Source organism: Clupea harengus, unplaced genomic scaffold, assembly GCF_900700415.2.
Source record: "Clupea harengus unplaced genomic scaffold, Ch_v2.0.2, whole genome shotgun sequence".
Lineage (NCBI taxonomy): Eukaryota > Metazoa > Chordata > Actinopteri > Clupeiformes > Clupeidae > Clupea > Clupea harengus.
Window position 1 is genome coordinate 39040 of NW_024879825.1, and position 26009 is coordinate 65048.

Consider the following 26009-nt stretch of genomic DNA (forward strand, 5'->3'; position numbering starts at 1 on the left):
CCTCCACCCTGTCATCACCCCCCCCCCCCCCACCTGTCTATGTGCTCAGTGCTCTCTGTGGAACAATAATCAATGCACAGTGGTGTGGCCTTAAACAAACATTTTACAGCACGAACCAACATCCCACGGCATGTGTCTCGCTCGTGAGACGCCCCGCGATTGTGTCTCAGTCTTGAGATCTTCAGACGAGGCTCAGTTGTTTAATCCAGTTGCAATACTTGTGTGTGTGTGTGTGTGTGTGTTTTGTGTGTGTGTGTGTGTGTGTGTGTGTGTGTGTGTGTGTGTGTGTGTGTGTGTGTGTGTGTGTGTGTGTGTGTCTCTCTGAGACGAGGCCCTGCCACTCCGTGTGCTTTTCTCTCCTCTCAGCCGTAATGGCGACTTCTCTGGTTTGTTCAAACAAAACCGCCGCAGTTTTTTTTTTTTTTTTTTTTTTTTTTTTTTTTGTGTTGGCACGGTGTCCTGGTGCCATAAGGGGGAGATGAAAGTGTGTTTCTGTGAGGACTCTCGTCCCACTGGGTGGGCCAAGGGGTTTTGAGTAAACACGGCTCTTAGACGAGAGCACTTCCCCACTGGAAATGCTTTCTAAAGCTCATGATTGGGTTGCAGTTGTGTACCACACACTCAGGAGGACGTAGCTTTTTGTTTTTCTAATGCTGTGCGGGTCTCTGATTTAATTGTTCTTGTTGGACGCCTGTAAAACACAACCGTGCAATTAGAGAAACATTCAGGCCTTTAAGGAAATCCCATGTCAATACTTTCCGTAACCCCATTTCCCATTATTATTCCACACTGCCTGTGAATTTTTCCAGCCTCCAGCCCTCGTGAGTTGTGTGTGTGTGTGTGTGTGTGTGTGTGTGTGTGTGTGTGTGTGTGTGTGTGTGTGTGTGTGTGTGTGTGTGATGCCTGTGCCTCCCTTCACAGGTTCCTCTGCAGGATAAGTCCATCTTCTCCGGCACTTTGTTCCAGTACCTGGAAGAGAACAAGAAGTGGAGGAATCGATTCCTCTTCATCCCAGACTCCTACAACGTCAACTTCTATGACAGCAAGGCGGTAAGTGACCCCCCCCCCCCCCCCCCCCCCCCCCACACACACACACACACACACACACACACACACACACACACACACACACACCCCTTCCTTGGACTTCTGGACAACTTCTCCTCTTCGGACTGTGCAAGCGTGACAACAGGAATGCACAGGCAAAACAAACCACTTGGGTCCACTCCACTCCATTGCAGTGCACTGTACGAGTCCCCCCTCTGGTTCGGCTCTCGGTCAGTTGCTGTTGTTGGCAAGGCCTGTGGGAAAGGAGCCTTTACTTCATGGCAGGGAGTGTTGAGTCAGTCGGTTTCATTTCAGTTTCAGGACCTTCTGCTTTGCAACTCGTCACATTTGACACGGACATGTAGCATTTCTGGCTTATCGCGCGCTTGGCATGATAATGTTGACATTTAGAATGAATGTGTGGGATGGGGGAGGGGTAAAAGATGGGGCCTATTTTTTTTTTTTTTTTTTTTTTTTTTTTTTTTAACCCCTTCCTGTATTTATAACAATTCACCATGTTCCCACTGACTTCCATTCTGTTTATCTTCAACTGTGTCAGGGCTATGAGAAAGGCCTTCACCCCAAAGGATCCATCAACTGCGCTGGGTATCGACTCTTGACCTCCATGGATCAGTACCTGGAGCTGCTGGGCAACAGTTTGCCGGGTGAGACTGTGGGAGAGTTCTACACATTTAAAACATCTCTTAGTTTAGATAGGATGCAATATTTTTCAAGTTTTAGGTTATTTTTTTTCAGTTTGAAGTACCATCTCAGTTAAGGTCTCTGTACTCTACTATACTATACCCTGTGGGGGCCTCGAGGAAGGCAGTTTTTAACCTCTCCGCACTGCCAACAACTGACAAGGGTCTGTCTTGGTGAACCTACAAGTCCTTGGCCTTCACTGGTCACTTATGTACCGTGTACTGAAATACTTTTGTGTGTGTGTGTGTGTGTGTGTGTGTGTGTGTGTGTGTGTGTGTGTGTGTGTGTGTGTGTGTGTGTGTGTGTGTGTGTGTGTGTGTGTGTGTGTGTGTGTGTGTGTGTGTGTGTGTGTGTGTGTGTGTGTGTGTGCGCGCGCCAGGTGTCAAGGCTAAATCCAGCAGCTCTCCCTTTCTGAAGTGTCCCACGCAGTTCCCTCTGATCCTCTGGCACCCGTATGCCTGCCACTACTACTTCTGTGTGGTGGCGGAGAAAGACCAGCAGAAATGGAGCGCCGTCTTCCAGGACTGTGTCAGGCACACCAACAACGGTGAGTGACGGCCACAATGACACGACCTCTGACCTCTACTCACTTTGGTGTTTCGTCTGAACCGCTGGCTTAAAAAAACAAAAAACAAACAATGTTTCATCTTTTTAGTTTTTCTTCTCTGCATATTGCCCCGTGCTGTTTATGTTCATGACTCCTGGGTTTGGTTCTTCCGTTATGGAAGTTGTCTTCACCATTTGCAGTTAGTGAAATAGCAGTGGGACATTTATTTCGGTCACGATCACTTTACATTGGCATTAGTATCATGCCAATGTATGAAGTTGTACTTCCTGCACGGACTACTGACGAGAAAAGGAGGGATTTTCTGGGACTAGTGTTTGCCATCAGGTCACCTTATCCTCATCCCCCTCGGGTACAAGGTCAGGTTACACATGGTGCTTTGGCACATTCTTGTTTTAATTCCCAGGATGTGATCAAAAAGGCTTATTGGGATGTAATACGACACAGTGGCAATGCCAGGAAAAGAGGCTGAGATCATCCAGCCCCATCTTAGAGGGTTTTTAGTCCACTTCTGGTCCAATAGCCTTCATTGTCATGGTTCTGTAGGCTGTCCTTTTCTATACTTTTTAAATCATACGCTGTTGAGTACACGTACTTGGTAATGGTGGAGCTCAGATCTAGTCCCCTACCCCCCCCCCCCCCCCCCCCTTTCTCTCACACTCTCTCTTTCTTTTTGTGTCTGTCTGTGTGTGTCTGTATGTCTGTGTGTCTCTGTGTGTGTGTGTGCGCGTGTGTGTGTGTGTGTGTGTGTGTGTGTGTGTGTTTCATTTTGTAATTACATGAGTCTCTTGCTCAGACAAGCATTGCTCACTGTCGGCCTGTCCTCCCTCTTTTTTTTCACGAGGGAGAGACAGAATTCTCACACCGGCACGAACAGTGTCTCCACCGGCCTGGCGCTCCGCTGCCACTGACCAGTGTGCCGCCAGCTTACCAACAAGGGCGCGCTTGTTCCGCTCAGGCCCCTGTTTTTCTTTTGGGCCGCGGTAAACAACGTGCATTATGTCAGAGGTGCTGTGTTTCTGCAAAGGTAAACAACGTGCATTATGACAGAGGTGCTGTGTTTCTGCAAAGGTAAACAACGTGCATTATGACAGAGGTGCTGTGTTTCTGCAAAGGTAAACAACGTGCATTATGTGAGAGGTGCTGTGTTTCTGCAAAGGTAAACAACATGCATTATGCGAGAGGTGCTGTGTTTCTGCAAAGGTAAACAGCCGTGCTGTAAACACCTTGAGCATGAGCGGCCTGCCTGAAGTCTCAGAGCACAGACCTCTGGCAGACGGCGCGGTGCAGGCGTACCGGTCCAAGCATATTTATCATTCTTTAACACTAAACTAGCATGTTTATATAAGTATAGCGCATTCTTTAACACTAAACTAGCATGTTTATCTTAGTACAGTGCATTCTTTAACACTAAATCACCTGGCAGACATCTTCGGCTGAGCTTTTAAATTGTCAGTCATTGCTGTCTTTTCCTAGTCGCAGTCAGCTCCTTGGCTTTGTGTGAGCACAAAGAATTTGGGTTTTACAGCTAGTGATTTTAATTTGGTTTATTTGTTGACGGTGGCAAGATGATGGTAATGGTTGCACTCCACATCTGGGTGACTAGCTTGTGCTCTCCACGACATGGAGGACTGGACCGAACCGTTACTCCAGATCAAAGCCCCAGTCTCCCATACAGGCCTGCTGCTGCTGCTGCTGCTGCTGGGCCCCAGCTGTGTCTGCGCTCAGCCACTCCTCCTGGGTGGCAGCTGGGAGCGTGGGAGGAGACGCTGGCCAGCTGTGGGATTACCCAGATCACCCATCTCTGTGCTAACATTTAAACATGTAGCATAGTACCTTACGCTGTTCATCTCATTGGGACATTTAAACATGTAGCACAGTACCTTATGCTGTTCATCTCATTCGAACACTTAAACATGTAGCACAGTACCTTATGCTGTTCATCTCATTCGAACACTTAAACATGTAGCACAGTACCTTATGCTGTTCATCTCATTCGAACACTTAAACATGTAGCACAGTACCTTATGCTGTTCATCTCATTGGAACATTTAAACATGTAGCATAGTACCCTATGCTGATCATCTCATTGAAACATTTTAAACATGTATGTATACAGCAACAAACCAAAGTGGTGATTTAGCTGTTTTGTTGTACATCATGTTATGGGATGATGCATGACTAAGCGTGTCGTGTGTTTTGACATGTTGAACAGGGCTGTCTGAACTCATGACATGACTAAGCGTGTCGTGTGTTTTGACATGTTGAACAGGGCTGTCTGAACTCTGTAGAGACCTTTGACCCTGCTAGCATTCCCTAACCAGCTTTTCCCAAAAGAGATTGTTCCCCAGCTACATATTTTTTCGAAACCGAAACAGTGTAGTGTAGTGGTTTTGTTCCTTTGTTTTTGCATCTTTTCTGGGCCATATTTGTGTAGCCTGTATGGTGACCTGTGTGTGGGTTAAGGGAGAAGCCATTCGCCAAGCCAAGGCTTGTCACGACGCAGGTCATGATAGAAACGTACTGCGTGAAGCTACATACTTTTGAAATGTCATGTCTGCTCTCTGGGATGGAAAAGAGAGGCCTTAGGCTCAACACCGTTGAACCATATTTACGAGCCTAAAACGTCCGTTTTTAGTAGTAGAAGTAGCAATGGTAAAAAAAAAAAAAGTTCTTACATGAGAAGGATACAGTAAACAGAAGTCAGGAAAAGCTGAAGTTATTATATGCAGTCATGCACGTTTGAGACCAGGTTGTGTTGTCAAATGTTTGTCAAGTGTTCATAGTTTGAAAAGCTATCACTGAAGACATTAAGCCTTTTGTGCTTGTGTTCTGTGTTTGTCTGGTGGCCATAGCAACAACTCCGGCAAACACCACTTTCGCAACATGTTGCGACCGTTAATTGAGAGCTTCGTCTCACTCCAGAGGTAGACATGACGTGCCCTGTGGTTGTGTTTGTCTTCTCCTAGTTCAACAATAGGAAACCTACGATAGATCTCTTCTTTATGTCAAATGGACCTTGGCTCTCTGGTTTAATCATTTACAGTCTAAAGTAACAGTGAAAGTATGAAATGCCGCAGTTAAATTAGAACTTAAACTGAAATAAGGCTGGTCTCTCTCACACACACACACACTCACTCACTCTCTCTCTATCTTTGTATCTCTCTATCTATCTGTCTATATCTATCTATGTCTGTCTTTCTGTCTATCTCTCTCGATCTCTCTATTTATCTATTTACATATCTCTCTATCTATCTACTTCAGTGGTGTGCTGCACTGCACCATGGCTTCAAAAGGTCTTCTTTACAACGTTAAGGTCTCCCCTGCGGGGGCTTCCTATTGTACCAGACTCTGCCTTTCACTGGTTCTGTGTCTGCTCAAAACCGTGTTCTCTTTTCCAACTTTTGGATGTAGTGTTTTGCAGGCGTGGGTTCACCTTTTTAAAGGAATTGTTTATCTTTTGGGGTCAAGTACTCTCAAAACAAGAAGGAGCTGTGTGCTTTCTGATTGGACGAGCAAAGCTGGCCGTGTGGAGGAGAAAAAGAGGAGGAAGACCAAAGTGTAAAGTTTGAGGAATCTTAGTGGAATCAAGGGTCAAAGGTCGGAGTGGAATATGCTTTCTATCAAGTTACTGATGTCGGCCTTTTCTCACATAAATGGTGCATAAACACTGGTCCGATTTTTGGTAGTTGATAATGGTAACTTGTTATTTAATTGATTATATGTGTTCTCATACCATGGTGTTGGTGTAATTGGGATGTGGGTCTACATGGTAACCTTTTTTTCTGGCTGTGTGTGTGTGTGTGTGTGTGTGTGTGTGTGTGTGTGTGTGTGTGTATATATATATCTCTTTCGCTCTCTTGTGTGCGGTCCCCTTACTCCCTGCCACATCCAAACCATTTATTTCTCCGCAGTCATATGATGCAGCCCAGGCTCTCTAATTTCCCCCACGTGTTTATACCACTGGGATTCATTTTTCAGCTCCCATAATTCCTTCAGACGAGTCCAGTGGCTGGGGCGCCGTGCGTTAACGCTAGCTCTGGAGAGGTACAGACGCTGGCATGAAGGAGACAGTCAGTGTGGTATTGCATTTAAAGGGTGTGGAGCCCTCCTGGTGTGTGTGTGTGTGTGTGTGTGTGTGTGTGTGTGTGTGTGTGTGTGTGTGTGGGTGTGTGTAATTGTGCAATAACTTAAGTGGAATCATGGCCCTTTCCGTCGCTGATCCAGAGGAACGTAGGTGCACAGGGTGGCAGCAGCCGCAGGAATGTGGCCGTGGAGACAGGCGGCTCGTTTGATGGAATAACAAGAGGACGTCTGCAGGGAATTTGCCCTAAACTGGAAGCATGAGCCGGAGCGCATGTTTGTAACGCAGGGAGCAGGGAGCAGTGCCCTGTGGTCATGGCGCAGACCCCAACTGCTTTTCCAGACCAGTCTCTGCTTTCCAATACGTAACTTAAACTATTTAAATGTGGAAAAGGAGGTTTCCATTAGCTGTCATTATGTACATGGAGCAAGTACTATGACTTAAGTATTTTTTCTGAACACGTAATTGGTGTTGATGTGGGGTCAGTTGGGGTCATGGAGAAAATCTCTCGTCACAAACACAAATGTTACACAGATGGACCGCATAGTCCACCCTGCCCTCTGATGGACCGCTGGCTATACCCCCCTACCCTACACACACACACACACACACATGCACGTAAGAAGTAAGTAAACAGGGAAATCACTGTGTGATGGCATTCTCGTTTTCTGCATGTCATCGCATGCCAGACATACTGAGCAAAAGTAGCGCACACTTTATCAATGTGCTGTTTGTGTGGAGCTGGAATGTGTGTGTGTGTGTGTGTGTGTGTGCGTGTGTGTATGTGTGGAAGGGGCTACATGGCTGCAGGTAGGTGTGTGTGATTCATGTCATTCTCGCAGGTGTGTGTGTGTGTGTGTGTGTGTGTGTGTGTGGTGCTGTAGGGCACACACGGCTCAGCCCTGCTGCTGCTGCTGCTGCTGCTGCTGCTCTGGTGGTGCTGCTCTGGTGGTGTTGCTCTGGTGGTGTGTGTGTGTGTGTGTGTGTGGTGCTGTAGGGCACACACGGCTCAGCTAGCCCTGCTGCTGCTGCTGCTGCTCTGGTGTTCTCTGTGTGTGGGTGTGTGTGTGTGTGTGTGTGTGTGTGTGTGTGTATGGTGCTGTAGGGGACACACGGCTCAGCCCTGCTGCTGGTGGTTCAGTACTCCAAGCCTGCTCTGTGTTTAGACTGAAGCCTAATAAAAGCTGGTATGGAACAGCAATTCATTTTTCTAAAAGGCTTCTCTCAGGAGACTCTCCCCCCTCCTCTCCCCTCCTCTCCCCTCCACTCTCATTCTGTACGAACATGACCGTCTCCATCTCAGTCTGTTTTGTTTATCGTTATCTATTAGTCAGTCCATCCTTCATCCTTTGGTCTCCAGCTGTTTCTCTTCGGGTCTCTCTTGCCCTCTGCCCTCTGCCCCCTGCTCCCTCCATCGCTCTCATTCCTCTGCTCTGACAGGGCCACATCAACCAACCAACCAAGCACGCAGTGGAAACACGCACATCAACCAAGCACGCAGTGGAAACACTGACCAAAAGCTTTGCTTTCCCTCCCCGCACACTTGGGTTAGAGATGTCCCATAACTCTCTCTCAGATATGCCATGTGTGAAGATGCCTTTCATACAGATTGAGATTCTAAGGGGCTTTCCAGTCAGAGAGCATTTTTTGTTGGTCATCCTATGATTGCAACAGGGAACATGGATCAGTGCTTTGACTAATTTGTTGATGTTGTGAAAGAGGAAAATCGCACAGAAACCTTGATCACGCTATCTAAGGGGACAAACCTCAACTAAATCAGTGCATTGATGCTGGAGCATATAGGATACATGGGCTACATATGTTGTTCCTCCTTAGCCTAACATTGAGGGCTGGCCCTTTCACATACCATGTGTCCAACATATAACAAGATGATTTTTCTTTTTCTTCTTCTTGACTTGTTGATTTCTAGTCAGGGTAAGGTTATTGGGTGAAGGGCTTAACTCTAAAGTGTAGCTTAACTCTATAGGGTTCAGAGTTGAAGTACTGAACATGAAAAAGCCCAACATGCAACGAATGTCATTAAAAAAAAAAAAAAAAAAAAAAAAATACCTTACTGTTGAATAATGGGCGTAACCCTAGACAGACTGTCCACGCGACTGACATCTCTGTAGAAGACTGAGAATGTCAGCAGCTGTGAAAATAATGTCTCAAGGAAATTCTCAAAATGCTGAAGATGCCTGACTAAGTACACAGTCCCAGCCTGTGCTCATTACCCTCTGTGATGAATCAGAAATGCCGTGCGTTGTTCCTCAGGAATATAGTGCTGGGTACTGGAGACACATGTGGCTGCGTCGTGCTGGAGGCTTGTGGACGTCTAAAAATGAACGTGTGTGTGTGTGTGTGTGTGTACACATCTGAAAATGAACAGTAGTCTTTGGGGTGTGTGTGTGTGTACGTCTGAAAATGAACAGTAGTCTTCGGGGTTGGTGTGTGTGTGTGTGTGTGTGTGTGTGTACGTCTGAAAATGAACAGTAGTCTTCGGGGTTGGGGTGTGTGTGTGTGTGTGTGTGTGTGTGTGTGTGTGTGTGTGTGTGTGTGTGGACGCCTGAAAATGAACAGTAGTCTTCGGGGTTGGTGTGTGTGAGTAGACGTCTGAAAATGAACAGTAGTCTTCGGGGTGTGTGTGTGTGTAGACGTCTGAAAATGAACAGTAGTCTTCGGGGTGGGTGGGTGTGTGTGTGTGTGTGTGTGTGGACGTCTGAAAATGAACAGTAGTCTTCGGGGTGGGTGTCTCATGTGGGGACACGGGGGATTTTTATTTCTCCTTAATGGGGCTATTTTGGAGCTCCTCTGGCGCTTTTAGAGCGAACACAAGCTGCCAAATCATTCTCATGAGAGATACTGCCAAAGTAAATGTCCCTCCACCCTGCCTATACACACACACACACACACACACACACACACACACACACACACACACACACACACACAGAGCTAACAGTTCTGGTCTGGACTTCCTGCCCCCCCCCGCCCCTGCCAACTGCCCCACCCACCCTGGTTCCAACTCACTTCCTGTCTTTGTCACAGCTCAAACTCTCACAAACCCACTGACAAGCTCCATGCACACATTCCTTATTGTGTTCACCCTCTCTCGCTTCCTTTTAAAGACCACTTTAAATACTAACCAGCCAAACTCACTGGATCTGTGTGTGTTTTTTTTTAATTGTGTAGATTATATTTCCTCACTGCAGACAGAGCCATGTTATTGGCCACTGTCACAGGGGGACTGAAGACTTTTAATGAAGCCAAGAAATCAGAATGTATATGACAGCTCAACTCCGCTGCCAAAACCACGGAGTTCAAATCCCTGGCCGCCGCTGAAATGTAATGAAGTCAACACGCGTACGTTTCATTATGCATCATTCCGAATTCCACTGTCAGAATGGGACGTCAAGGTCTGTGGGAGGATTAAGGCAAGATTTAAATCCACATTTCATCGCAGGCAAATAATTGGCCTTTTGGATCTGGTCTTTGGGAGAAACCCCCATGGAGAGGAGTGTGCAGTTTTGCAACCTCATTACGGATTAACTTCCTCTGGTTACCAGGGTTGTGTATTTGTCTGATGCGCGTAACCATGGAAACTGAGAACGTTAGAGCCATGGCTTCTTCCTGTTTTTGGGAGATGACCGGGGCCGTTAATGATGAAGTTGGTAATCACACCGTGTGTGTGTGTGTGTGTGTGTGTGTGTGTGTGTGTGTGTGTGTGTGTGTGTGTGTGTGTGTGTGTGTGTGTGTGTGTGTGTGTGTGTGTGTGTGTGTGTGTGTGTGTGTGTGTGTTGTGCTGGCGAGGGGAACTGAAAGCGGAGGCTCTTCTGGCCAAGTCATTTCACAGGATGATGATACTTCTTGGATTTTGGTGGTGATCTCTGTCATGCAAAGGAAGCGTTATGCGAAAAAGGAAGTGGTTATATGTTTTTTCCTTCACTTTCACATCAAAAGAAAGTGTATGGTTTTGGAGTAGTATTGCCTATATTGGTTATTGTTATAAGATGAATTATGTGCATGGGGTTCAGACGGTGAAGGAGGCTCATACTAACTGCTGTCCGTGTCTGTCCAATGTCTCTTCTCCAATGTCTCTGTCCAATGTCTCTTCTCCAATGTCTCTGTCCAATGTCTCTTCTCCAGGTCTCTCATACTAACTGCTGTCCGTCTCTGTCCAATGTCTCTGTCCAATGTCTCTTCTCCAATGTCTCTGTCCAATGTCTCTTCTCCAATGTCTCTGTCCAATGTCTCTGTCCAATGTCTCTTCTCCAATGTCTCTTCTCCAATGTCTCTGTCCAATGTCTCTTCTCCAATGTCTCTGTCCAATGTCTCTTCTCCAATGTCTCTGTCCAATGTCTCTTCTCCAATGTCTCTGTCCAATGTCTCTTCTCCAATGTCTCTGTCCAATGTCTCTTCTCCAATGTCTCTGTCCAATGTCTCTGTCCAATGTCTCTTCTCCAATGTCTCTGTCCAATGTCTCTTCTCCAATGTCTCTGTCCTATGTCTCTTCTCCAGGTCTCTCAGAGGAGTGCAAGGTCCAGACCCCGGCGTTCACCGACGCGGTACGCCTCTACCGCCAGACCCACAGCCAGTACGGCACCTGGGACATGATGTGTGGGGCTCCGCCACAGGTGAGGAGACCGACGGGCTCAGCAGCAGTGATGAACGATCCAATCACGCACCACCTTTCCACTAATGATCCAATCACACACCACCTTTCCACTAATGATCCAATCACACACCACCTTTCCACTAATGATCCAATCACACACCACCTTTCCACTAATGATCCAATCACACACCACCTTTCCACTAATGATCCAATCACACACCACCTTTCCACTAATGATCCAATCACACACCACCTTTCCACTAATGATCCAATCACACACCACCTTTCCACTAATGATCCAATCACGCACCACCTTTCCACTAAGGGCCGTCAGTCACCCAATCAAACTCCTCTAAACGGCCTGTTCCAAAAAAATATGTCTCTGTTTGATTTTGGTTGACCTACACTTTTGTCAGCAAAACTATCTTTTGAGCAGGAGCAATGCAAGTAGGATTTGACCCGGGTTAAGGGGTCAGGGGTCAGGGGTAAGGGTGATGGCCAGACTATGATTAGAGTTAGTAGATGGTTATCTGGCAGGTACTTGATTGAGGCCTTTGATTGAGAGCTGAGCGAGAGAGACAGAGAGCTGAGCGAGAGAGAGAGAGAGAGAGAGAGCCGAGAGAGAGAGCCGAGAGAGAGAGCCGAGAGAGAGCCGAGAGAGAGAGAGCTGAGAGAGAGAGCTGAGAGAGAGAGAGCTGAGAGAGAGGGAGCTGAGAGAGAGAGAGCTGAGAGAGAGAGAGCGCGAGAGAGCTGAGAGAGAGAGAGAGAGAGAGAGCTGAGAGAGCAGAGAGAGAGCAGAGAGAGAGTGTGTGTGTGTGTCTGTGTGTGAGAGACAGAGAGGGAGTGTATGCTTTGTGTATTTGTTTACACATTCATGTACTGATACTGCAAAATGCCACCAATTCCACACTTTTGTCCGTCCCTCTAAGGCACATAAAATGGTGACCGCACCGTGTGCTAGTCTGAGTGTTTGCAACACCCACTGACTGCTGGTACTGACCACAGGCTGGCTGCTCTCAGTGTGTGTGTGTGTGTGTGTGTGTGTGTGTGTGTGTGTGTGTGTGTGTGTGTGAGACTGTGATTTATTAATGCAGTTTGACTGGACTTGGACGTAGAATGTAGAAAGGGCTGTGTCAACAATGTAGGTATTTATCTCAGATATTTCTGTACATATCCAGTATTTATCTTCAAGGTTTACCATTTTCCGAGTAGGCTTCTGGCAGCAGCGCTGATGGCTAATGTGTGTGTGTGTGTGTGTGTGTGTGGCAGCAGCGCTGATGGCTAATGAATGTGTGGAACCTGAGGCCAGACCAGCGGGCTGAAGGGTAGATGCTCACTCTCCCTGCCTTCTCTTTTGGAGTATCTGTGTCCCCATAGTCTGTCGGGGTGTGTGTGTGTGTGTGTGTGTGTGTGTGTGTGTGTGTGGCAGCAGCTGGGCCCCAGGCACATCATTTGACCTCCCCCCCCCCCCCCCCCCCCCCCCCCCTTCCGTCTGACTGTCAGACAGCAGAGAGCATTCTGGGAATGAGTCACCGCTGGCCGACAGGCATCTGGAGAGCAGTCGTCTGGTGCCTGGAGGACTCAAGAGTTCCCAGAGGCCCTCGCTGGCCAGACAGGCTGCCCCTGGCCTCCCGCCAGCCCTCTATCTGTCTGTCTGTCATCAGAGGAGGAATGAGTTTCACCCAAATTCATTGAGCCTCCTATGGTGATTTGTGTGGAAAAAAAAAGTATGTCTGTGTATCACCAGATCACTTACAGACAGAAAACATTATTGTATTTCAAAGCAGTATGGGGCAGTGCATGTATTGGAGGATATCAAATGTTGAACTACTTTTGCCTTGATGTGCTGTATTGAATATATAAATTGGAATAAACACCAAGGAAAGGGTCATGTTGAGCACAAACACTTCCATATTGATCTTCATGGGTCAGTCAAGCTACGAGCAATATAGACCTAGTGTAACAATAAATACTATTTTACATAAGAAATAGAAAAAAGAATTGCAGGAATGTAACTGCTGTAAGTGCAAGTTAAGTACTAGTCGAAGTGCAAGTTAGGAAGAGAGATGCTCTCTGAAGAGTTGGGTCTTCAAGAGCTTCTTAAAGGTAGAGAGGGACGCCTAGTAATGCTAGGCAGTTTGTTCCACCAACGTGGAACTACGAATGAGAATAGTCTGGATTGCCGTGCTTGCACAGACGGCAGTGCCAAACGACGCTCACTAGACGAGCGCAGCGTCCTGGGTGTAACATTTTGCCCTTACAAGAGCATTTAAGTAGATGGGAGCAGAACCAGCAATCACTCTGTAAGTAAGCATAAGTGACTTGAACTTAATGCGAGCAGCTACAGGCAGCCAGTGGAGCTCAATGAGTAGCGGGGTGACGTGTGCCCTCTTTGGTTGGTTGAACACCAGACGCGCCGCCGCATTCTGGATCATCTGTAGTGGTTTCACCACGCATGCCGGCAGGCCTGTTAGGAGGGCGTTGCAGTAGTCAAGGCGGGAACTCACCAAGGTTTGCACCAGCAGCTGGGTGGCATTAGGGTAGGGTTAGGTACGGCCTGATTTTGCGGATGTTGTATAGCGCAAAGCGGCACGACCGAGAGACAGAGGCAATGTGGTCAGTGAAAGTCAGTTGGTCATCAATAATGACCCCGAGATTTCTTGCTGTTTTGGAAGGAACAAGAGATAAGGAGTCAATATTGATATTGATGTTGTGGTGGATGGCCTGTTTGGCTGGAAAGACCATCGGTTCCGTTTTAGCCAGATTCAGCTGAAGGTGGTGATTTTTCTTCCATGTGGATATATCAGCGAGACAGTCCGAGATCCCCGCCGAGACAGTGGTGTCGTCAGGATGGAAAGACAGATACAGTTGAGTATCATCGGCATAGCAATGATAAGAAAAACAGTGCGAGTGGATGATCGGGCCCAAGGAGGTGGTTTAAATGGCAAAGAGAAGTGGTCCCATCACCGAGCCTTGGGGCACCCCTGTGGTGAGGCGGTGAGGTACAGACAGCTGACCTTGCCATGATGCCTCACTGGGCGCTCGTTCAACGTAAGATTCAAACCAGGAGTGTGCCCTGCCAGAAATGTCCATACTTGACAGTATAGACAGAAGGATGCGGTGGTTGACTGTCAAACTCAGCTGATAAGTCAAGCAGGATGAGAGCCGAGGATTGAGCTGCTGCTCTAGCTGTCATAGACAACGGGGCTGTTTCGGTGGAGTGACCGCTTTTGAATCCAGACTGGTTTTCGACAGTTTTTCATCCAGCTCCCTCAGTAAAATAAATTCCCTTCATCTCTCTCTCTCCACCCCTTTCTCTCTCTCTCTCTCTCCCTCCCTCCACCACCATACAGATCCTGGCCAACCTGGTGATGGAGAAGCTGCTGCCTGAGCTGCGAGACCTCATTTCTCCCCGACTGAAGGGCAAACTGCAGGAGAGGCTGAGGAGCTGGATGCTGGTGAGATTATCATCATCATTATCATCATCATCATCATCCTCCTGAAGATCTGCTCACAGAGTTAATTTGACACAGTAAATCCCTGCTGTAATACACACCATATCGAACCAGAGGCAAATGAGGAGGATGGGTGTGAATGTAGACCTACCAGATGTAGAGAGGTCAAAGAGCCCCCCCCCCCCCCAGTATTAGTCTGGCCCTGGTGCATCCTATTAAGACAGTCAAGTTCCTCAGGAGCATCATCACATTAGAGTATTAGTGGTAGTATGTTAGATTAAGGCCCTTAACCAAATAGTGAAGGAGACGAGCTCTCGGAGGAGAACTGGACAACTCTGGCACATCTATCTTTCCACATGATGTAGCATTTCCAGTCTGTCATCACCGAGGTTGACCCTTCAGAATTACGATACTCATTGTGCATTTGAACTTGAGTACGACGGAACTCTCTGCAGACGTACTCCATGAATGTACGCTTGTGGTAGCGGTACCAAGACTGATGGGTTTTGCCGATGTTTGCCTCAGATCTCGGACGCGGTGTACCGACTGGTGCAGGCCCAGGCCAAGGCCCAGTACGAGGCCATAGTACAGAGCTCCGAGGTGGGGAGTCCGCCCCTGGAGGCCTCCATCCGCACCGACATGGACCAGATCATCACCTCCAAAGAACACGTCACCGGCAAAATCAGAGGTAGGCTCGCGCTAGGGCTCATCGCTTAATAATGTGTACTGTCAAGAGGTAGGCTCGTGCTAGGGCTCGTCGCTTAATAATGTGTACTGTCAAGAGGTAGGCTCGTGCTAGGGCTCGTCGCTTAATAATGTGTACTGTCAAGAGGTAGGCTCGTGCTAGGGCTCATCGCTTAATAATGTGTACTGTCAAGAGGTAGGCTCATGCTAGGGCTCATCGCTTAATAATGTGTACTGTCAAGAGGTAGGCTCGTGCTAGGGCTCGTCGCTTAATAATGTGTACTGTCAAGAGGTAGGCTCGTGCTAGGGCTCATCGCTTAATAATGTGTACTGTCAAGAGGTAGGCTCGTGCTAGGGCTCGTCGCTTAATAATGTGTACTGTCAAGGGATGGCATCTTGGATACCTCCTAACGACTACATTTTTTTAAAAGTCTTTCGTTGACTTTCATTCAATCAGCTCTGAGCCTCGCCGTACATATTAAATGAGCATGAACATCATACTGTTTGTCATGAGAAATGGATCTGTGAATTAGATCTGTAAACCCGGCATTTATAACAAATCCCTAGAAATAGGCCCCTGCCGTTGATCCAGACACCGCAGACCCAATCCACTTCTGCCCACAGTAATAAAACATGGCTTATCGGCTGCACCGCTTACGTCTCTGACATTCAGTAGACAGCGCTGGTGATTTGCCTTGTCCTAGAATAGCCTTTTTTGAAAAATGGTGATGGGAGTTAGTGACTAGCGATAGCATCTCCAGATGGTTGGAATGTCAGAGGTATGACATTGTTTCGGATGTTACTTTGTCAGGGCTAGACTGAGTGAGCGCAAAACAAACCAGTAATGTCGCCCAGGACGTGCTCGTCTCTTGTAAATATGTTCTTGCACAAATGTACGCCAACACAAACACACTGCTGTGGTGCAGAGTTTTTTCTCTTATTGCTCAAGCCTGCTGGTTACCTTCTCGTCGGCCTGGAGGAATTCTAAAAAAAAAAGCCACTAAAATGTTTGGGAGTCCTGTCTGCTATGGCGAACACATAAGCAGAGGAACCACATTCTGTTAAACAGCTGTGGGGTTTCATGCCAGCCCCCTTTCCTGTGATGAGGTAATCCTGTAAAATCCCCCGCCGGCACGGGGCCGTTCGTCTTGACCGTGAGCTGGTCCACTGCGCATGCGCTTACGACAGTTTCGAGAAAAATGGGACTCTCCCCCCACACATTTCATAGCCAAGTGTTGTTGCCAAAACCACCATGAAAAATAGCACGCGGCTTTGACTCTATGCCCTTGGGGTGTTATATATTTCAAACCAGACAGCCACGTTATCAACTACTCCCTTTTTCTAACATACACTATTAAGATGTGGGGAGTTGCTGTGTCTGGCACGAGGCCAGTAAAGGTTTCCCCTCTCACCCTGTGTGTGTGTGTGTGTGTGTGTGTGTGTGTGTGTGTGTGTGTGTGTGTGTGTGTGTGTGTGTGTGTGTGTGTGTTGTAAAGGGGGTGTGGTTTGGACATTCTTGTCTCTGGTTGAACTGAAAAGTTGGTCACATGACCCTATCAGTGTCACAAATGATAATACCTCTCGCCTCGGCTCAATGCCACAATCAGATTATTTTACGGTCTTAAGGCCTGAGAATTCTGTTCTGTAGTAGTTCATCATTCACATGCTGATGTTATTTGTGTTGGTTTCTTATCCGCACGGTGAAATCTCTCACCTCGGCTCTGTGTCGTGGCTACAAGTTCTTAGGGGGAAAAAGGCTGTGAGTGTATCCTCTTTATAGCGTGGCGAGTTTCTGCTGAACCCGTCTGTGTTCTGACGCTGTGTGCCCCCCCGCCCCCCCCCCCCCCCCGTCCCCCCCTCGGTTTCTTGCCTGCCACAGCTCTGGTTCTCCCCAAAGCGGAGAAGCTGCTCAAGGTCAGCATCCAGCCGTACATCAACTCCATCCTGGAGGCCCTGATGGAGCCCACCAGCCGCGGCTTCTTCGAGGTGCGGGACGTCTTCTTCAGGGAGCTGGTGGACATGAACAAGAACCTGCTCAACGACGGCAGCAAGGAGCAGCTGGGAGAGGTGAGGGAGCTGACGAATCAGATCGCTGGAGGTGAAAGGTCATGGGGTGAAGGGTCGTGAGGGAGCTCAGGAATCAGATCGCTGAAGGGTCAGGGGGATGAAAGGTCATGGGGTGAAAGGTCATGGGGTGAAGGGTCGTGAGGGAGCTGAGGAATCAGATCGCTGAAGGGTCATGAGGTGAAAGGTCATGGGGTGAAAGGTCATGGGGTGAAGGGTCGTGAGGGAGCTGAGGAATCAGATCGCTGAAGGGTCAGGGGGGTGAAGGGTTGTGGGGTGATATGGAGAATATCTGCTAGGATGGTCTCCACAGCCAGTGTTCTCAGTGTGTAGATCTAGATCAGAGTGTAGGATTGAGTAGGAGGTTTATGTGGGATTATGAGTATGATGATGATGATGATGATGATGAGGAGGTGAACAAGGAAGGCAATGGCAATGAATAGTCCCCTTTCTCTTTCCCTTTGCTCTCCCAGCACATGGAGAAGATCTCCATGCTGGCGTTCCACCCGGTGAAGATGCAGTGCTGCTTTGAGAAGGTGGAGCAGCTGAGCCTGGAGGGCCTGCAGCAGCGCTTCGACGTGACCAGCCCCTCCGTGTTCGTCCAGAGAGCGCAGATCCTCATGAGAGAGGTCAGTCTCCCAGCCATCGCTCCCGTCAGCACAAACCTATAGAGGAGAGCAGGGGTAAGCCATCGACACCCCCAGGCCCATTCCCATGCTGGGAAAGGGTAAACGGGGCCTCATCCCCAAACTGACATTTTAATTTGACCCCCCCACAACATCCCCCCCCCCCCACAACATCTCCCCCCCCACCCCCTCCAGTGAGCAGCATAGTTGCTGGGTCGAAGTTACCCAGCAGTCACACTCCCACACACTCCCACAGCTGAGCTGATGCATGTTGCTAGCCACAGAATGTTGATGGGGTCCCTTCTGAGATTACAATGTCTTTCTCCGTGCATGTACGTGCATGTCCGTGTATGTCCACGTTTAAAGGTAAATGTTTATTTAGGAGTTGAAGTATCTGAAAGCGTTACTAAGATAGTTTAACATTTCAACACTAGAAAATAACTCTTGGAATGATTTACATACTACCTGTAGCCATGAACATACAGTAAGTCTGCGTGTTTCTCACTTAGTGTTCTGTATTTTGTATCTTGAACTCAAGAGTTGGAATGTAGAAAAATACTCACACATGGGTGAGCACAGGAAACTGCCATAGCATCAGCTGCCATAGCATTACACAAGTCAAACAGCTTGTTTATTTGACTTGGGCCTCCCATAGACACCTCCTGGGACCGGGTGTTTTTTTTTTTTTTCTTCTCAACTTGTGGAGGCTTTTGTGTGTGTGTGTGTTTTTTGAGATGTCTCTATTGGAGTTTCTGAGGTTCTTTGTGCGTCTGAATACGCTGTGGGGTGGCGTGTGAAAGTACTTGTTGCGGTCGGTGGTTTTTGCTGTTTTGTGTAAAACAAAAACACCCCCTCGCCCCCCCCCCCCCGCCCCCCCCCCCCCTGGGAGCTTCGCCCTGTTGTGGTTGGAGAGTGGAGCGAGGCAGATCTCGGTTCACCAAGAAAAAAAACACAGCAGCTCGAGTTGGCTGCGAGAACCCGGCCCGATCCAGCAGCCGACCCACAGCGCAGGCAATAAAATAAAACGAGGCAGAATTGAGGGGGCAGGGCAGAACCAAGGGACAAAGATGGCCCAGCATGTCATACCCACTCCCACCAGGATCTGAACACCCCCCCCCCCCCCCCCCCCCACCCCTATTCACCGTGCCCTTTAGCCCTCCGTGCCACAACACGGCCCGCCGGGTGGCAAGGGGGTTCACCGGGAGGTTAGGATTCATGTCCCCGCCTCTGTGCAGATGGTCCGGAGGGCTGGCATCGGATCAGCCGCAGCCTGTCAGAGATTTGAGGATCTCGGGTGTGCTCTTCGGAGCGAAGTAGGAGGCTCTAAAGACAAGCCTCAGCTTGTGCTGTGCGCTGTGTCTGTCCCACACTTCATGAAACAGGCCCAAAAAAAAAAAAAAAAAGGATTGCACACCCATGTGACCATGATAAGAAAAAGCAGGGGGGTTACCTTATTCAGAGCCACAATGTTCTCTATTCATGTAGATGTGCCTTATAATCGCACTGTGGGGCCTTCATTATCTGAAATATTCTGTAGAATTGTATACCCGGTGGGAAAGAAAGAGGCCCCGGTTCTCTTCACACAAAAAAAATCACACAAAGCTTGCCCAGTCGTATCCATCCCCATGATTCTTGTTAAATCCTTTTTTGCTCTGCCTGTTTCTCTTGGCAGCAAATGGACGACGCCGTTTACACGTTTGAGCAGCTCCTGCGCCAGGGCCTGGAGGGGCAGGAGGGGGACGACCTCTGCAAGGTCATCCATCGCTGCCAGGATCGGGTCATCAAGGTCAGGACGATGCCCAGGGACAACGACATTTAGAATAAATACTTCAAAATGGGAGGGAAACCCTCAATATATTGATTCTGTCTCTCTCTCTACTGTTTTGTGGATCTTTTTTTTTTTTTTTTTTTTTTCTGCTGTGCTCTGTATAGAAATTTGACTATGACAGCAGCACGGTGCGGAAGCGGTTCTTCAGGGAGGCCCTCCTGCAGATCTTTATCCCATACATGCTGAAGCAGCTCTCTCCATCTTGTTCGCCGGTGAGCATCATTACCTTCAGTCTCTGTGTGCTCCATCAACAACAACAACAACAACAACAACAACAACAAGCACCCACTACAGGAAGGAAACACTATATTCCTCTGTCTCTCCCTGCACCACCCTGCTGTGTTTGAAATTCTATCCATTTCAGACAAGCTCAGTGGGAAAATATTACAGGATCGCCTAGACAGACTACTGCCAGAATAGACACTGTACTCAAGCTCTTGCTCTGCTGACTGATGTACTGTAATATCCTGCAGTTCCTCTGTTTTAAATGGATTTGTCCTGATGTGTTTATTCGCAGGAGCTTCCTCACTTCCAGGAGTTGATCTTTGAGGACTTCTCCCGCTTCATCCTGGTGGAGAACATCTTTGAGGAGGTGGTGCTGCACACGGTGATGAAGGACATCATGATGGGTACGGCCATTTGCAATTCATCTTCTTTGCCCCTTTTATTTATTTTCACAACAACATATTGTACAGACAATAACAGGAATATGGTAAAAAAAAACACATGGGGAAATAAGTAAACAGAAAGTAAATAATAATAAAAGAAATACAAAGGGGGTGGGGTGAACCTGGCCTATAACAGGAGGAAACTTTACAGGGGGCATATTATGATTATATGGGCCCTTTAATATATAATATCATTTGTATTTATATTTTATTTTATTATCCAGTCATGTGTTTCATTCCTTTGCCTCTTTTTTTCCTTTTGGTGTCAGTTGTGTTGTGTTTTCCCAAATTACTGTACATGAACGCCAAAGACGTAAGATTTATAAACTCCTATATGATATATAGTATTTTATGTGCCAAGTTATGTAAATTAGATGCAATGGCAGTGTATATTAAATGTATCACATGGTTTCAGTAATTCCTTACTCATTAAGGCACTTGGAAAAGAATTTTGGATTGATTGAAACTGTCTTTTTCAGTTTTGTGGTATGAGAAGTGTTTCCTCTGGAAGTGTGTCCTAAATGGCTAAAAAATAGTTTTCCAATATCTGCAGCTGTGAAGGAGGCAGCTGTCCAGAGGAAGCACAACCTGTACCGGGACAGCATCGTCCTGACCAACAGCGACCCCAACCTCCACCTCCTGAGCGAGAACCCGCCTATCGACTGGGCCACCGAGTACGGAGAAAAGGAGCAGGAGGAGGACGGGGAAGGAGTCAAGCAGGACGCCGAGGGCAACGAAGACGGAGACCCAGAGGTGCAGAAGAGACGCAGGATGAAGCAGGTGGTGTCCATGATCCAGGTGGAGGCCAGCGGAGTGCCTGGGGAGTCGTGCGTGGAGGTTCCAGGGGTGGAGGACATCCCAGAAGAAACTGCGGAGGAGGTGGTGGACCGGAATGGTGGAAGTGAGGCTTCAACGTCCCCGGACCTCACAGCCAAAGTGCCCAACGGGACCAGAGACACTCCCAGTCTCGCCAATGGGATTCACCTGAAAGAGGAGGACGCCCCAGTCGCCAGCGGTCAGGACGAACAGAGCATGGCTCAGGCGAAGGAGGCCTCCCAAGAGGATGCAGAGAAGCCAGTGGCGGAGAGCCCTCCAGCAGACCTGGCTATCGAGAGGGCCATCCAGGAGAGCCCTCCAGCAGACCTGGCTATCGAGAGTGCCATCCAGGAGAGTCCTCCAGCAGACCTGGCTATTGAGAGTGCCATCCAGGAGAGTCCTCCAGCAGACCTGGCTATCGAGAGGGCCATCCAGGAGATCCCTCCGGCAGACCTGGCTATCGAGAGCGCCATCCAGGAGATTGAAAACGCAGTGTTGGAGGAGGAGGATGGCGAGCCGAGTGCAGAACCTTCCACCCTGGAGGAAGCAGCAGAAACACTTCCAGCACACCAGGAGCCCGACGGCGCTCCACCGAACGAGGAGGAACCCGTCTCCAAAGACCAGGAGCAGAGTGTCGCCGCGGCCAAAGTGGATGACCCCACCACCACGCCACAGGAGGCAGAGAACAAGCCCCCGTCTCAGCAGCAGGTGGCGCCAGAGAGCACCTCAGAATCCCCTGCTGAGTCAGACCAGCCCACGGGTGACTCCCCTGCTGGTCAGTCTGAAAACAGCAGTCTCCAGTCACCAGCCGCTGAGGCGACTGAGGAGGAACCACAGCCTGTTCAAGCACCGGAGAAGCACAGTGACTCTGTGGAAGAGGATTCTGGGAAGGGAGTATCCACAGATCCGGTGGTAGCCAATGAGATGTGAGACTGTGTAAGTTGAGTGATATTTTCTTTGCTTTGAGAGGAAAACAACAGCCAAATTTCCATTGGTTTGCTCTGTTCAGCTTCATGCAAGAGGGGATGGAACATTTTGTTTGTTTTTTTTTTTTGTGCACAATATTGTTTTTAATATTGTTGATGAGATTTCAGCCTTCAGCCTTCGATTGCCCCTTTTTCTTTACACCTTATTTCCATTACCCTTCAAACACCTGAAACTAGAACAGCAGCCCTCACTCACAAATCTCATGTGTCCCCGCACATCTTGATGCAAACGCTCTCTGCTACCACTGCCATGTTCTAACTACATCTTAGTTGCTAAATTAGGTTATATTGGCATCAGGGGGATTAGCGTCCTGATCTGCCGTACACCTTCTGTTCTATAGCTGGCTTTCAATGTGGGCCCAGTGTTCAAACAACTGTCCTGACAAACAATCTTGATGGTAGAAACCACTTACTCACACATGCCTGCCTACACATGCCAACTGGTCAAGGAATAACACATTACTCTAACGCACGCTGAAAACACTGAATATTATGTTAAATCATCTTTATGTTTGTTACATTATTTTCCTATATAAATGTCTTCACTCCAAGTACACTATTGTTTTTTTTGTAAATATGAAATTGTGGGTAAAATGACCTAGTTTATGTGTTTTGGGGGCTTTTTTTTTGTTTTAGTTTTTTTGACCACAGGAACAGCTCTGAACAAGTAGTGTGGGTATTACTCCCTTCCCCTACCATATTTCTGAAGAGGGTTCATTCACTAATGAATAGTTGGAATCATGCTGTTATTTCTGTTCATTTTATATCTCTTCAGTCCTCTTAAATATTTTCTGCAATATGTATTTGTGTCCCATGACTGTGCTTTGCTGTTGTGAAGTGGAAACTGATGAATAGAAAGTTGTGTCAAGAGGACATAAAATGTAGAAAATGGCAATTTAGGGCAGGTGTCTGTATTTCAAATTGAAATGACAAACTATCAAAATAATATTGATGTGCAAAAAACATAAGGATCTTTGTATGCCTACCTAGGCTAATGCGAGTAAGTCATTTTCACAACACTACTTTGGAAATGTAACCGTCCACGGCATGGTCCTGAGCGTTCTAGAACAGATTATTTTTATTTATTGTGTGCTGCACTTGGCATCAAATCGTCATATTTTATTTTTCCTCTTATTTTTTACATGTGTGTTTAGAAAAGTTTTTAAAATATTATTTTAAGTCGTTTAAATGTAAATTCTTCACAATAAATCATAACCAATAACGTTCGTTTGGCTTCGTCTACTTATTTTATGAGGAAATTGGTCGACTGGCAACAAAAAAAACCTTAGAGGGTTAAAAGTTCAAGGGAAAGATTTGTAACCGGAGCTCAATTTCAACACAAGAGGGCGCTGCTTCTTTTTGTATTTTGTTCATTATTGCGATAAACACTGTCCATGATGGGTTTAAACATTTAAAAAAAACGAACAGATCTCTCAAAGACAAGCATGAATAGAAATCCAGTATTAATAAGTTCCAACTTTTAACATCCAAAAAAAGATAATGATGGATTTTGTGTATTTTCCCATGTGTGTTGGAAGACTATTTAATGAAGAACAAACCTCAGTTAGCCTTTTACCTGCCTGTAGAAAGTCTGTTTGAAACACTGCTCTGCATTGAAACACTGCTCATCTTTTTACGCGGCGGATTGCATACAGGATATTGGACCAACGTCATGACGACACTCAACTGCGTATGCCTGACAGCTCAGCACAGCAGTACACTGTAGACCTGGTAATTCACCAGCGTAGCGGTCGCAGCCAGGGTTCCATGGTCTCCGTCTGAAGGAGACTTCGGGAAATGTGCGGTGTCGAATTACCGCTTCAGATAACAGAAGGCCAAGCGCACCTGTATGCTCAATGCTGCTGTAGAAGCCTGACGTATCAGAAGCTGTGATTTCCGGCGCCGTATTTCAGGCAAGGGGACGGGGGAATGGTATACCCCGACTCCCCTCGTCCATCACACCGTCCTTAAGGAGCGTCTCACAGAATGCAATCGATGAGCAGAAGGGTCGAGATCCGACCGTGGGCCTCGCTTCTCACCGAGCTTGTTTTCATCACGACCCTCGCCATTAGTGCGTGTGTGCCAGGTAAGGGGATCCGTGGATTAAGTTATCCTCTCCATTATACTCCTTAATTGTGATCGGCACAGCGTGACGTTAGTGTTCCTGTTTACTTTCTGTGATCATTCACTGGCGCATGAATATGAATAGCGTTGCAAATGTACTAGCGTTGTAGTACCATCCTAAAATAATCGATTTTAAAGTAATACAATTGTGACACAGACTTACTGTTAATACATATTAACGAAACATGTTGTTTCAACAAACATGACGCGGCGTTACTGTTGTTTTCCACTGCATTACCTCAGTATCCTCTCTATAATGTTAACTTGATGGATATCAAGGTGGCCTACACATAGCCAGGAATAACAAAGCAACTGCCTTTTCCAGTAATTTCATTCATGCGATTTCACTCTTTTTAAGGTGGTTGGTCAACATGAAACTATGCAATTAGCCACTGTTTGCTGTTCTTTTCATCATGGATTTATGAGCTGTGCAATAATGCTCATCATCCTATTGGCATTGCACTTTTGATGTCAGGTGTTTACATAGCATGCATAAATACTTTCTCTTGCCACATAAGGTCTTTAATAGGAAGCCTCTCTTGATGCGTATATTTTAAACATGTGGTATTGAATGGGCACTGCACTAGAGAAGTGGGGGTGATGAAGGTGAATGGGCCGCTGGTGGTGTCTGGCTCAGTGCCACACGTCGGCGGGGTGGGGGTGGGTGTGGGGGGGCTGCCCGCTTGGCTTGTGACGTAGGTATGAGGAGATGGGACCCACTTGGTCCTGTCAGCAGTAGTTGTCAGCCACCTCCGTGGCCGGGGGAGGAGGAGTAGGAGGGCACCATCTCATTCCCACATTTGGTAATGGTGATCTCATAGAGCAGCACGATAGCTTACATATTGGGTAAGGGTTTGTGTTAGTGAGAGCTCACATATTGGGTAAGGGTTTGTGTTAGCGAGAGCTATTGGGTAAGGGTTTGTGTTAGTGAGAGCTCACATATCGGGTAAGGGTTTGTGTTAGTGAGAGCTTACATATTGGGTAAGGGTTTGTGTTAGCGAGAGCTATTGGGTAAGGGTTTGTGTTAGTGAGAGCTCACATATTGGGTAAGGGTTTGTGTTAGCGAGAGCTATTGGGTAAGGGTTTGTGTTAGTGAGAGCTCACATATCGGGTAAGGGTTTGTGTTAGTGAGAGCTTACATATTGGGTAAGGGTTTGTGTTAGCGAGAGCTATTGGGTAAGGGTTTGTGTTAGCGATAGCTCACATATGGGGTAAGGGTTTGTGTTAGTGAGAGCTTACATATTGGGTAAGGGTTTGTGTTAGCGAGAGCTATTGGGTAAGGGTTTGTGTTAGCAATAGTTCACATATTGGGTAAGGGTTTGTGTTAGCGAGAGCTATTGGGTAAGGGTTTGTGTTAGCGATAGCTCACATATGGGGTAAGGGTTTGTGTTAGTGAGAGCTTACATATTGGGTAAGGGTTTGTGTTAGTGAGAGCTCACATATTGGGTAAGGGTTTGTGTTAGTGAGAGCTTACATATTGGGTAAGGGTTTGTGTTAGCGAGAGCTATTGGGTAAGGGTTTGTGTTAGCTATAGCTCACATATGGGGTAAGGGTTTGAGTTAGTGAGAGCTTACATATTGGGTAAGGGTTTGTGTTAGCGATAGCTCACATATTGGGTAAGGGTTTGTGTTAGTGAGAGCTTACATATTGGGTAAGGGTTTGAGTTAGTGAAAGCCTGCTGTTCAATAGATAGATAGATAGATAGATAGATAGATGGATACTTTATTAATCCCGAGGGAAATTTA

At 47.3% G+C, this 26009-nt stretch overlaps 1 protein-coding gene across 3 annotated transcripts in view; it reads left to right on the forward strand.

Moving 5' to 3' along the window:
• Positions 1-23366, forward strand: part of LOC122130465 (protein Niban 2-like) — a 31207-nt gene extending 7841 nt beyond the window's left edge. Inside the window, exons 3-15 of one of the 3 annotated variants that reach the window (XM_042705185.1) lie at positions 922-1050; positions 1607-1712; positions 2129-2296; positions 10917-11032; positions 14367-14471; positions 14994-15156; positions 17032-17219; positions 17690-17845; positions 19515-19628; positions 19775-19882; positions 20188-20299; positions 20892-21579; positions 21622-23366. In XM_042705185.1, coding sequence (XP_042561119.1) covers positions 922-1050; positions 1607-1712; positions 2129-2296; positions 10917-11032; positions 14367-14471; positions 14994-15156; positions 17032-17219; positions 17690-17845; positions 19515-19628; positions 19775-19882; positions 20188-20299; positions 20892-21579; positions 21622-22084 — 2616 coding nt within the window. In that variant the 3' untranslated portion in view covers positions 22085-23366. Of the gene's footprint in view, positions 1-921; positions 1051-1606; positions 1713-2128; positions 2297-10916; positions 11033-14366; positions 14472-14993; positions 15157-17031; positions 17220-17689; positions 17846-19514; positions 19629-19774; positions 19883-20187; positions 20300-20891 lie in introns of all 3 variants that reach the window. The other 2 variants (XM_042705186.1, XM_042705184.1) reach the window with 2 other exon arrangements.
• The last annotated feature ends 2643 nt before the right edge of the window (positions 23367-26009 follow it).